Genomic DNA, 13532 nt, shown 5'->3' on the forward strand with positions numbered 1-13532 from the left:
ACAATGCTAGCTTGCTTTACAAGTACCATGTTACAATTTTCAATCCCAAGCCTTGCTAAAATCTCAGTAGCATACTTACTTTGACTGATGAAGATACCCTGATCATCCTGCTCAACTTCTACTCCAAGGAAGTACCTCATCCTTCCTAGATAAGTCATAGCAAATTTTCTTTGCATTGATTGTGTGAAGGATTCAAACATAGCAACATCATCTCCTGTGTATATAAGATCATCCACAATCAGGCTAACTATTAGCATTTTCCCTTCAGAGTTATTCTTCACAAACAAGGTATGTTCATGAGAGCATTTCATGAAATTTTCTTGAGCAAAGTAAGATTCTATCTTACTATACCACACTCTAGGTGCCTGTCTTAATCCATACAAAGCTTTTATGTTATCCCAACCTTTGAATGTTGCAATTGCTAGTATAGCTGTTATGGTATCCCATCTTGCCACAGGTGGAAACACTTCACTGTAATCAATCCCAAGCTTCTGAGCATATCCCTTAGCTACTAATCTAGCTTTGTATTTCTCAACCTCTCCTTTCTCATTCAATTTGGTCTTTTATATCCATTTATAACCAATTTTCTTGCATCCAGCAGGTAAAGTAGCAAGTTCCCAAGTGTTGTTGCTTTCAATGGAATCTATTTCCTGCTTCATTGCTTCTCTCCATACTTTCAGTTTGGATGCTTCTTCAAAAGCATTGGGATCATATAAAGTACTGAATAGAGCTAGACTATTTAGTTGTTCTTCCTCTTCAGCTTCTCTTCCAGTCACATAATCATCTAGAAAGCTTGGAGGATTTCTTGCTCTAGGGGGAAGCTTTGAGTCATCAAATGACTCAAGATCCATTTCTTCTTCGTGATCAGATGGACCATTTTCATGATATGAGGAAGCAATTTCACTTATATCTTCAAATTCAGGCATCTCACTTTAGTTTAGTCAAAATAATGTGATTTCTTGTGATACAAGTAATGTAATAATAATGTTTGAGAGATTACTTGCACATGCTGCGCAAGTAACATAGTGATAGAGCTTCAAAATTTTGTTTTTGTTTTTATAGTTGGAAGTTAGTTAGAGTAGCTTGTTACTCATTTTGAGAACTTGTATGTATAAATACTTGATATATGAATAAGAATATCACAACTCTGTGATACATTGAAAATCAAAAACCACTCCCTCACTCTATTTTCTTCTTCTTCTTCTTCTTGTCCAATCCTATATAAATCCTCACAGCGGGCTCATGACTTCCGATGAGGGACTCCAAGTTGGGGTCATGAAGTCCTCCTTGCACATGAAAATCGGTAACAGAGGAACGAACCAAAGCATGGGATCTTATTGAAAATGGCTTGCGATATTGGACGAAAGTCACAAAATAGAACCACAACATGAGATCTTATTGAAATATACTGATAAGAGGCAAGTCCATTCCGTGTATCACAACTTTTCTTTTGATGTTTTCTTGTTCCATTTTTCTTCATCTTTAAGTTTAATGCTACAAAATGATAAATGTCAAGGTTTCTTTTTACGGATAAATTAGAGTGAAATGTCATATTCGTACATAAAATTTTAAGTATCACTAAATTTTTACTATTAGGAACTATCACGTGAAACATTAACTGAAAATGTGGCCCCTCCGTGTTGTTCACACATCTCTGAATTTTTGTCCAAATAAAAAGGTGCACACTTGCTAACTTGGACTTCATGTATCTTACAAAATGGCTTTATGGCCTTGCTTTGCATTACTCTCCATACTAATTCTTTACAGGCTTTTTGAATTTAACTAATCCTTACAAAATCTGCATATAAGGTAAAAAATGTCACTCTTTATATACTATTTTCAAACCTTATCGCTTTTCAGCGTGAAACTTTAGTTTTTCCCTATATCTATATATCAAAACAACTATAATTAATTGATTGGGAAAGCCTGTTTAATTTCTTCACAAACACCCTATCTTTACTCCATTCTTGAACCTATATATGTTTGTCTATGTATCTGAGCTGTCTTCATCATCATCAACTTGATAATTGAAAGGAAGAGGTACTGACTTGAATGCCCTATAGTTTCCAACATTGTTCAAATGCTCATTCTCCAACCTGTTCAACTCAAAACATAAATTCCTAATATATTATATATTAACCAATTGTAGCATTAATTATTTCCTAGTTAACAGAACATAACAGACTGTAACAGACAGAATGCTGCAAGAAACTCTTATAAAGACTAGTAACAGATTTTGAGATACCAACAATTATAATGCCATGAATTGAAAGCTTATCTATAACATATGTTTATATAGTTATACTAGTTGTCATAAATTTTCCTAGTTATATTATCTTTTTTGAGATGAATTGTATTATTTATTGTGCGAGGAAAATGAGAGAAAGAGAGGAATCTCATAATCGGACAGTCAAGACTCGTATTTAATAGACGAGAACAATATGAAACTGTTAGAATTGAAAATTTAGTTTTAAAGATAGCATATAAAATAAAAACAGACAAGAACACAAGGGATTGATCACGGAGTTCGACCAATAGAAATTTTAAAAGGGATATTGAATTAGTTTAAAAAAAATACCTAAAAAAGTTCCAAATGCCGCGGCGAATAATCTCCAAGCTAGCTACAAGAGCAGTCATAGCTGTTCTATGAAGGAAAGGAGCTTCCTTAATGCCTAAAACAGATTGCATCCAAGCAAGCCTAAGTATAACATTCAACACCTAAAAAACCATTCAATCATAATCATTAATCACAACACCAAAGGATTAGGGTTCAAAACAAAATACTAATATAACAGTTAGGCTTTGATGCACTTTTACTCCCTCTATTTAAACTTAAACACAGCTTCAATAAAAATAAAAGTTTAAACCTAAACACGATTTTAATCCTATCATATCTAAAGCCGGGCTTTTAGTATCCTGTTTCATAAGTTTTAGCATTTTTTTCTCACAATCCAATTCTAGGCTTATCTTATATGACGCGGAATTACATTTGGTGATTTTTTATAATACTGATTTACATTTGAAACAGTGGATTTCATTGAAACATGTTTACATATTAATAGATGAAACTGGAAAACAAATGTTGTAGCAAGGTTTTGGTTAAGTTTAGAATTTGGGGGACTAAAATCCTGGATCTAAAAATGGGGGATTGAAATCGCATTTCAACTAAGTTAAGGGGACCAAAATGCATTTAAGCCTAACATTTGATATGCAAACATTTGCTGATAAAAAATAAATAGACAAGAGCACACATATTTAAAAACTTACCATAGCAAGAAAATATACACTTTTGTATGGTACAGAGAGTTTATCTCTTAACCATGGATTTCTTGAGTCCCTTCTTAGCAAACCCCAATCAATGACAATATCCCAATAAGTATTAACAATTGTTGCAATGCCTGAAGAACTTGCAGCAAGAATTTTCCAACCCATTCCTTTATGAAACTCATTAGTAGTCCTCATTACAAGTGCAACTACTGTTGAGATGTATTTTAGTCCATTGAGTCCATGCATTGTATTTCTTTCTTCGATTAATAATCTTCTCAGGCACTTAAAATGATAAGCTTTATGTTAGATTCAATAATGTTAATAGGAAATTTTATAAATGGATGAACTATATCAAATAGTGTCACATCATCAAGAATTTGGATTCCATGCAATCACGAATTGGACAAATTTAGGTAGTCAGCACATCGTTGACTGTTGGATTGAGATCTGACGATAAAAATTTCAAACTTATTATTTTAAATATGGACCATCCGGTCTCAATCCAACAAACATTGATGTGTTTCTGCGTGGATGCGTGCTATCCTTGAAAGGAGAGAACTCATTTTCCATCATCAACTGAGTTGCAACATAAGCATAATACTTATCATATCATCAAAGTTCAGCATCAAAATGCATAGGTATGGAAAAAGTCATACATTTGAAAATTAGGAGACTAAAATCGTTGATTTGTAATTTGGAGGACCAAAAGCTTGAGTTAGTCAAAGTGCTTTTAGGAAAAAAAATAAATAAATTGGAAGTCAAAAGTTCCTTAGAGGACAGATACATACCTGAAGAAAACGGATCCAGAATGGAATAATAGCTACAATTAAATAAAATGCTTTATAGACATCACTTTCACTGCATTTGTTTGATCTGGTCTTGAAATCCCCCCAGAAATAGTAGCAAACATAGAATTCCAAACTTCTAAATGCTTGCACCTAAACACAAAAGTAAAGGCTAGTGTTAGCTTAAAATAATATCTACATCAAATTATAATCACTTTAGATTCCATTAGCAGGGAATTAAAACATGCCAATCATAACAAAAAGAGCTTTGTAATTGTTCTTGAACAGAATATATGTGAAATATGTTGGACCGCCAACATTGAGGATAAGGACTCCTTAGTCCCAGATAAGGGCACCGCCTTTCCTTAACACCCACAAAATCGCTGAATCCCGAGTCTTTAAGCTCAAAAATCGACCAGCTAGCTTGAAGAGTAAGTCACGAGAAATCAGGCGCTATAAATAACACCCTTGAGATCACTCCCAAGGCACGACCTAATCACCAAAAACCCTAATCGCTCAGGTTCCTCACGAGGCCGATAATCATTATTGTGCTTACGTCAAGTACATTTGGCATATATCTAAATTTAATCAGTTCAACCATATGGCAAATAATAAATATATCAATAAAAAAAAGTAAGAAAGTGTTAAAAAAAAAGATAAATAATGAAAACCAGTTGAACTAATGAGTTCGGTCTGGTTTGAAAACATTGTAAACTTAAATCGCGGTTGAACATATTCAACCCGACTACAATATGATCAGAATTAAACTAACGAATTGCACGTTCCCTAGTTCAACCAGTTGAACCAACCACTTCGGTCTGGTTTTAAAACAAAGTTATACATCAAGTCCCACTAATATTAAAATTTAGTATAATGTAAAGTTTTAAACCTGGCTGGTAAGCTGATCTGCCAAGAAATTATCAGGAAAATTGACCTGAAAACAGAAACATTAATCAAGAATAGTAATTTCAGTTATGTTGAGAAAAAGTTTGAAATTTTAACTTTGTTTACCTTGTAGAGAGGAGCACAAATAGAACGAAATGCACATTTAATAAGGAAGAAGCGGCTGGATTTATATATGATATTCAGGGGCCAAAATGTTATGACAAGCACAACCTGTAATACAAATTCATTAGCATAAGTATACTGTTTGGATAAATAGTTTGTGTATAAGCGGTTTGGCTGTACACATTGACTGACCGATATACCAATACATGAATTGTTCCAACATTTTTTGTCATAAACCCTTTGTTTCCTATAGAAAGGGGACCTTGGTAATCCGGAGTTCAGTCAGGAGGTATGTAAACTAGTCTAGCCAAGGGTTGTTCCGGTCAGGATTCTAACTCGAGTTTTCCAAAACAATTAGACCTTAAATGAAGCTCATTAAATGAGTTCAACCCCTTTATAGGTATACTTTTTCTTTCCTTTAGTATATCAGTAAGAAAATGCAGAAGAAGATGATTAAAATTTGAAATAGATATGATTTTGTAACTCACAATGACAAGGCTTAAAGGCACTAATTCTGTAAATGCTGAGAAACTTTTTGTTCTTTGATCCATCTCCATATCTAGGTTTGAGAGAACAGCGGCCAATGCGAGTACTGCAAGGCCAGAGCTGAGGAGAAATACTTCTCTATAACCTAACTCTGTTCCTTCCTTGAATCCAAATATAAATGGATAGTTGATTTTAAAACGCCGCCAGAAGTATGTATTTGCAGAGTAGATGATCATATGCAAGACGATGTATCCGAAGAGACTGCATAAAACTGAAGTTCATTAATCATGTAGAATCGATACTTAGATTGAACGCACATATGATGTCAAGTAGTCTAAAAACCAATCGAATTCCATCCGAACACTTCATTTTTGTGGTAAAGTAATGTTTTTAATCTGCTCTACGTGCACCACTCACACATTTTAGTCTGTCACTTGCATGTGAATTACATTCAATACGTCCGTTTAATCCAATTATTATTGGTTTGTGTCAGTGTTTCATAGGTTCTATCATGTATGCAAATATTTGCATAAACACAATCATGTGACTGCATCATAAAATTCAAACGAACATTTCTAACTTACCTATAAAGTGGAAATATGTTATCCATATATTTAGTTCTGCCTTCACTATATAGAATATCTCTTGCATGTATGAGTATAATTAGTGCTATAATGAGAGCAATTGAGCAGCCAGTTAATAGTCCTGAAAAATCAAATGATCAATGAATAAATGCATTTTATGATTTGTTCACAGTTTTAAATTGCATTCCGCAACTGTAATTGCGACTGCAATATTGCGGATTTTGAAGTCTCCTCCGCAAGGACATCACAACAATAGTTTTGACCACATTGGCCACATTAGACCCCAACATAAAGGTTTGCAGCGTAAAGCAATCGCAGTTTAAAGCCATGTCTGAGATTATTAAAAAATTAACCAATTGTTTATGACCTTACCTAATAAGAATGTTTTTCGATGCCGTTCCCTCTTCGCAGTCGGTCGCAATGTGTTCATTCCTTTTCTATGATTCCCATTTGCAAAGTGCTTAATGAAGGCATGTTCCACCCTTTCCATGAGCCTATTAACCTTTACAATACATGATGGAGTATGCAGCCTTTTAGGTTTGGAAGAAAACTATAGATTAATAGAAAATATAAGTTAATATGATTTTAGTTAAGATTGAACCTCATCTGAGCTTCCAACATATGAACTATCCACCGTATTTAAGTAATCTTTTGATGCATTCCTTGAACTGACCTGTAATGGTTTAATAGTTAGATTAAACCAAACTTAGAAAATTGTAACCAAAAAGATTCATTCAAATTATAAATGATACCTTATCATACTTCTTCATGATTTTTGAGAATGCTAACAAATTTAAGAAGCTGCAATCAATCAAACATAAATATTAGCCTTGCAGAAGATAATCAAATCACTATTAAGGTTCTGTTTGGTTGAATAAGCAAGAGACATGCCATAAGTTGTTTCCATAAGCACTCTTAAACAAGCTCACAAGTACTTATACTAGTAGATAAGCTCAAATAAGTCAATCAAAACAGTCCCGAAGTTAAAAAAACGAAGGAAGAAACCATGTCACCTGTATCGTTTTAGAAGCCTAAGCTTATGATAGAATTCCTTTAAGGCTGTGCTAAGTTGCACATCTGCTTTCCTAAGCTCTTTCTTGCTAAATGTTTGGTCAGATTTTGAACTTAACAGAAGCCCTTTGATGGTTGAAACAGGAGTTTCTGGTGTTATCACATTGATCTTCACATGATCAAGGATCTCCAAAGAAGCTGGTTTAAATCCCTCTGTGGAAGACTTGGAATTGGTTTGTGCCACATAATTTCCATCTTCATCATTAAATTGACTTTCATTGCTCATCTCAACTTCATGAATAACATCCATGTGTAGATGTGAGTGACCTTCAAAAACTATATTAGAACTCTTAGATTGAAATAACTCCTCAAACAACACCTAACATCATAATTCATTTCTAAAATATCACTTCATATCAATGAGTGATGTGCCCGGTTTGTGTCACTATATGACACCTAGACGACACTGAAACATGTGATTTCCTTCAATGACTCTTATTTTTCAAAATTATTACCGGCATGATTTTAAATTGCAGTCCTCAACCGCATTTGCGGCAGGAAGCAGAAATATTGTGGATTTTGAAGTCTCCACAATGGCATTGCAAATTTGCAACCGCAATTTCGATTGGCTAGGCCACATCTGCATTATACTGCAATATGAAGAAATAAGGGTTTGCAACCTAACTGAGACAGCAAATTAAAACCACATTGATGTTAGTGTCGTGACCGGTGTCTGTACTTTTCAGACTAATATCATGAATTGCATAGAATTGTTAAGATGCATGCTCATATAGATTAAAAAAAAACAATATAACAATATGCCTTACCATGTTCAGCATCATCTACATGATGCATAAAGGATGTTAAAGATGAAATTTCATTGCTATCAACATTTCCAAACCCAACCTTATCAACCTTTATTCTAAAAGCAATAAGAAAGTTCATTTGTTTACTTAACTCCTCAGCTTCATCAACAACTTCCTTCACCATCTTCCTATAAAATGCATTAACCTTATTAAACTCAAAATCAAGTTTCTTGAAAAATAAAAGTTCTCTTTCTGCTCCATCTTCAGAAGGCTTCAAAAACATGGTTTGATATAACCCTTTTGAATCATCACCTCCTTCGGAACGAACAAGTATTACTTCATCCTCATTCTTACTTGAAGATCTTCCTTGTTTACTATTAAGACCACTAAATGCTCTATAGAGAGTTAGCCTTCTCTTCAATGATCCTTTTGGTGTTGATGCCATTGGTGTTTCTGATTCATTTTTCTCTTTGAACTTTGAAATGCCTTTAAGAATAGATTTGAGAGAGTTGTAATTCATGTATGCTTCTTGCCATTCTGGCACCATTTGTGACACAAATTCTTTCCCAAACTTCATTTTTTTTCTCAAGTGAGAAACTTATGCTTTTGATCAAAAAAATAGATGGATTTCAATTTTCAATGAAGTTTTTTTAGAGTTGCATTTCTAAGATGCAATGATGATATATAGATTGGTTTGAAATATTGGAGAATACTTAACTCAATTGTTGCCTTCAAAAATGGCTAATTGGTACATATAGACTAATTGGTACATTATCAATTTTACTATGTAGCTGGCAAGAATCAGAATTGATAATGATAGTCTTTCCTTTTTAATTATAAGAGAGAGAAGATAAAAATTAATTTATTTACAAAAAATTAGAATGTATATATGGAAACATATCAAACAGTAACACAGTTTTTATAGGAAATATTTTATAATCTTTTAATGTATTCAAATTCAATATAGATTTCCTCTAATGACCCTCTACTAACTTTAGTAAAATAGTATTTTTCGAGGGGTAAAATAGTAAATTTTATAAATTTATAAAAGAAAGAGTTATAGTATTTTTTTTACTAAAAAATATGGAGGTCTACTTTAGACTTTTATTTACAGGGAAATATGCTAATTGGTGTCCCGGGTACGGGTTAAGCATATTAAAAAGGAAATTATATACTAGTTAATACATTGAAATTGTATAATTAATTTATAAAAAGTCATAAACTTTTATGGTAATAATTTCCTCTTTTGGTATGATTAACCAATGCCTTCAGGAACACCGGTTAACATGACCCTTATTTTTACTCCCATATTAAAGGAACTCTTCAATCTCTTTTTAAAATGTATTTTGAAAAAATTCATGATATCTTCTCTAATGTGTTTTTGTGTTTTTTTTTTCAGGATCTAAAATAAATGAAATATGAGAGTTAAGCATCAGTGACTTATTGTTGTACTCTATTTTGATGATTATCTTTTGCACACCTTGTACGAGATGAATTACCAGTGGTAATTTATATTCCATTTTTGCTTGTTAAATAAAAAATGTAATATGAGAGTTTTGTAATTTTTCTAACATTCTATAATTTGTCTTGAAAGTGTCACCTACTTTGTTTGCTATATTGTTGTCGTGGTAACCACATTCTCCAACTTCTCCATCTAATACAATTATTCCACATATAAAAAATTTCCAAAGGCAATCTATAGGTGTAGCTGTCAAAAGAATATGCATTTATTATGTCCTACAATCAAGGCATAACGTGTGTGTTTTATGTGTATTCTATTTGTCTTCAAATGAAAAGGGTAATAGAGATTTTTTTTTTAATCTCCTAAAGGGTCAATGAAGGAAGTAGACTTTGAACCCTTCTATCTATTCATACATTTTGTGAAAATTATTCTGTCTATGATTTTTGATTCATTTTTAAATGCAAATGTGATCAGTTTTTTTTTATTACGTGAACATATAAAATTTGTTATGCTACTATAATGGTAAAAGAAATAATGTTGTAAACATGTTTAGACTAGAGTAGTATTAGGGGATGTATTGAATTAGGATTCTATGGGATTTTAAAAGATTTTTTAATTATGAAAAAGTTTTATGGTATTTAATCAAGACTTTTTAAAACTTAAAAAAAGTCTTGTGGTATTCAATCAAGACTTTTTGTCATTTTAAAAAAGTCTTGAGGTATTCAATCAAGATTTTTCATCACTTAAAAAAAGTCTTGTGGTATTCAAAATCATTCAAATTTCGAAGGATTGTTTAATAAATTGGATTTTGATGGATTTTGTGGGATTTTGTAGTGTAATTTTAACAAGAAAAAGTTTTTCATGAAAAGATGAGATTTCTTGAGATTGTTTTTCTTTTAAAAGTTAGTATCTCTTTCTTCTCCTTTCTCCCTCCCTCCCTCCCCCTCCTTATTCTATCCTTTCTCTCTTCGTTTCTCTATCTCTCCATTCTCTCTCTCTTTCTCTCTCTCTCTCTCTCTCTCTCTCTCATCCCCCCTCTCTCTATCTCATAAAAAAATAAAAAATTGTAATGAGAATATTATGATAGAGATTATGTCATAATCAATGATCCGCAAATCGAGTGTTAACTCTCCGAGATTATCGAGTTTATGTTTTTAGGTACAAAAATCATGTTAACTTTGAGGTAAAATCGGTTTCTGATAAAATTGGAAGGTTTAACGAGTTTGACTGAGTTAACACTCGGTAAACTCGTGTAACTTGACCGATTTGTAATGGCTGACATAATATTTTTTTTTTTAAAGATCTGTAAGTGCTAGCATAATTTTAAATATGTATAATTGAATTTTGTGGGAATAACATTTTTAACAAATAAAAAATGTGTACTGAGAATAATGTGTTAGAGTGTTTTTTAGTCCCTTAAAATCTTATAAAATTCTTAAAATTTGAAAATCAACACTAAAAGAATTTTTTGTTGGTTTTATTTTTCTTTATTCAAACGCTAGAATTTATTTGTTCATTATTTTTATCATCCACGCTTGTAAGTTTGTTCTTTTTCCCCTAAAATTCATTGAATCCTTTGAAATTTTAAAATCACATAAAATCCTTTGAAATCCTTAAAAGTCAGTGTGATAAATCCTTTAAAATCTTGAGTGTATAAAGTCTTTTACATAAAAAGTCTTTTAAAATCTCACAGAATCAATACAATCTCACACAGTCTTTTAAAATCTTAAAAACTTTTTTATTAAAATAGTCTTTTAAAATCCTAATCCAATACACCCCCTTAGAATCGACGACAATTTAAAAAGTCGTTTAAAACCCCAAAAAAAGATTGTGGCTGTTGCTGCAAATGTCAAAGGTGATTGATAATTTGTTAATCTTTCAAAATAGCAGAGAAGATAGTAAGACTTCAAACCCTTTTTGTGAAAATATCTTTCTATAATGTATTATTCATCTTTAAATTATATTCCTTTTATAATATTTAATTCATTAAGTATTAGACTCGTTTTAGGTTTCAGTTTATAGTGTCCTTAGAGAGAGGTAAATATAATTTATCGGATATATAGAGTTAATTATTAGCTAGTGTTAGTGAAATAATTTTTTTTTTTTACAAAAGTGTTAGTGAAATAATAGTAGTTGGTATTTAGTGATGCTTATATATAGACGTAATCACCTTATTAGAAAGTTAATTTTTTTTATAGATAAACGAAATGGTAAAACCCTTATATTAAACTGTTAACTTTTTTCCATTTACAATTTCTACTCAATCAATACAAATAGTTTAGAGTTTTACTCTCATTGCTTGCATGAATGTTTTTTTTCATAACACACAAAGTTCTGTTAAAAACTACTACCCCGTCCTTAATTATAAGACCCTTTTGAAAAAAAAATTTGTCCCTTTTTATAAGACTTCTTTGCTATTTCCAACTATATTAATTATTTCTTTACATATATGCCCCTATTAATTATACATTTTTTTCTTCAATCAACAATAAATAACATGTTGAAAACATAAATCATCTCTCTCTTAAAGGATAAAATTGTAAAACAATACTAATTACAAATATATTTAATACAAACATTCACTATCTTAATTCCCGTTATTTTTTAAAAGGGCCCTATAATTAAGGACGGAGGTAGTATTCTTCGAGTTATAACATATTTTCTGTCTTAATTTGAAACACCGTCTTTTACGTGTAAATCTATATAGAATATGTTATGCTACTAGTATAAAGACACGGTTGTAGCTGTTCGTGAACAAAAAAGGACAAGGTTGTAATGAATTTATGAAACCGAGTTGAAGTAGGGCCACGAACACCGTCCTCATACCTGATATGCATTATTATTATTATTATTATTTTTTTTTTTTGTTACATATGATATGCATTAGTTGTGATTATGTTAGCATTAACATAATTTAAAAAAAAATAAAAATGAATAGTGTTTTCATATAAAAATACATCAAGTGTAACAAAAAAAAAATATAAAAATACATCAATCAAAATCTTCTTCAATTTAAAACGATCTTGCTAGTCGTCACCACTCTTAAACGTACTATGGCCGATGAGAAATTATGATGAGTTTTTTTTTTTTTTTTTTAGCTAAAGTCGCAATATATATTTCCATTATTAAATATTTTAATAAGTGGGTTTTTAAAGGAACTTTACTTTAGATTAAATCTTATTGGAATTGAGGGATAAAACGAGGGGGAGATTAAATACCGAGTTTTTTTTTTTTTAAAAAAAAAAAAGAGGGGAGTGTAAAAAAAAAATGGAAAACGAGTTATTCTATTGAGAATTTTTTAAAGAAAATTTGTTATTTACACTCATTATATAGAAGAATTTATAAAAATAATTCAAAAAAAGAGTATGAAAATCGTAATATGTTGTTTTTATAAGTTCTTCCAAACAGTCTCACGTGTTATAAGTCCACTAAAATATGGTGTTACCGTCATTCTAACTTTAAGTTCTCAAAACTATCAATATGGTACTACGACGAAGTTAGAAAATACCTTGCTTTGTAATTTTAATTTTAATAGATACGACGAAGTTCCTATTTATATTTATATTTTTAGTTTTTAAAATATTAGACTAACCAATTAAATCGAGAATTGTCTGTTCCCATAAATTTAACTCAGGTTGACAAGGACAATACATAACACATCCAAAAAGGAAAAAATCTAGAATTACCCAATTTGTTAGCGGATCTTATCTTACTTGAATCATCATAGTCTAGTCCATGCCATTTTGAATTAGATTGAATCCCAATTGAATAATGTCTAATTCGTTCGGATTTTATTTTTTCCTTAACTATACATATTATTATATTGTTCATTAAAAATGTAGAACGAAAAAAGAAAACTATTGCCCACTTTTTTTTGTTTTTTAACAAAAATGTACAAGAATTGCCAAATTTGTCGGTGGATTTTTATCTCACTGGTTTCTTTTTTCTATTTATTTATTTATTAGTCATTTAGTTCAATCATAATTCAACTGATTTAATTAATTAAATTCTAATATTGAGGTCTTGCTCATTTGATCTCTAATTTTATTCTAATGTAGATATTTTTCTCATTAGGCATTCCACTTAGAATTATGATATGAGATAGAGAGGGAGAGAGAGGACT

At 31.2% G+C, this 13532-nt stretch overlaps 1 protein-coding gene across 3 annotated transcripts; it reads right to left on the minus strand.

Moving 5' to 3' along the window:
• Positions 1-1614: 1614 nt before the first annotated feature.
• LOC11421002 (phosphate transporter PHO1 homolog 9) lies at positions 1615-8738 on the minus strand. Of its 3 annotated transcripts, none has more exons than XM_024769556.2 (13): positions 7969-8738; positions 7144-7432; positions 6883-6931; positions 6732-6803; positions 6503-6632; positions 6131-6251; positions 5549-5807; positions 5064-5168; positions 4942-4986; positions 4056-4205; positions 3268-3549; positions 2579-2718; positions 1615-2096 (listed from the first exon to the last, which is right to left on the minus strand). In XM_024769556.2, the coding sequence occupies exons 1-13, from the start codon at positions 8522-8524 to the stop codon at positions 1988-1990; spliced, it is 2307 nt and encodes a 768-aa protein (XP_024625324.1). In that variant the 5' UTR covers positions 8525-8738; the 3' UTR covers positions 1615-1987. The 3 variants fall into 3 exon arrangements, with proteins under 3 accessions (XP_024625324.1, XP_013447545.1, XP_003621279.2); XM_013592091.3 differs by having other exon boundaries at positions 7144-7468; XM_003621231.4 differs by having other exon boundaries at positions 7144-7477.
• Between the last annotated feature and the right edge of the window lie 4794 nt (positions 8739-13532).

Source organism: Medicago truncatula, chromosome 7 (assembly GCF_003473485.1).
Source record: "Medicago truncatula cultivar Jemalong A17 chromosome 7, MtrunA17r5.0-ANR, whole genome shotgun sequence".
Classification (NCBI taxonomy): domain Eukaryota; kingdom Viridiplantae; phylum Streptophyta; class Magnoliopsida; order Fabales; family Fabaceae; genus Medicago; species Medicago truncatula.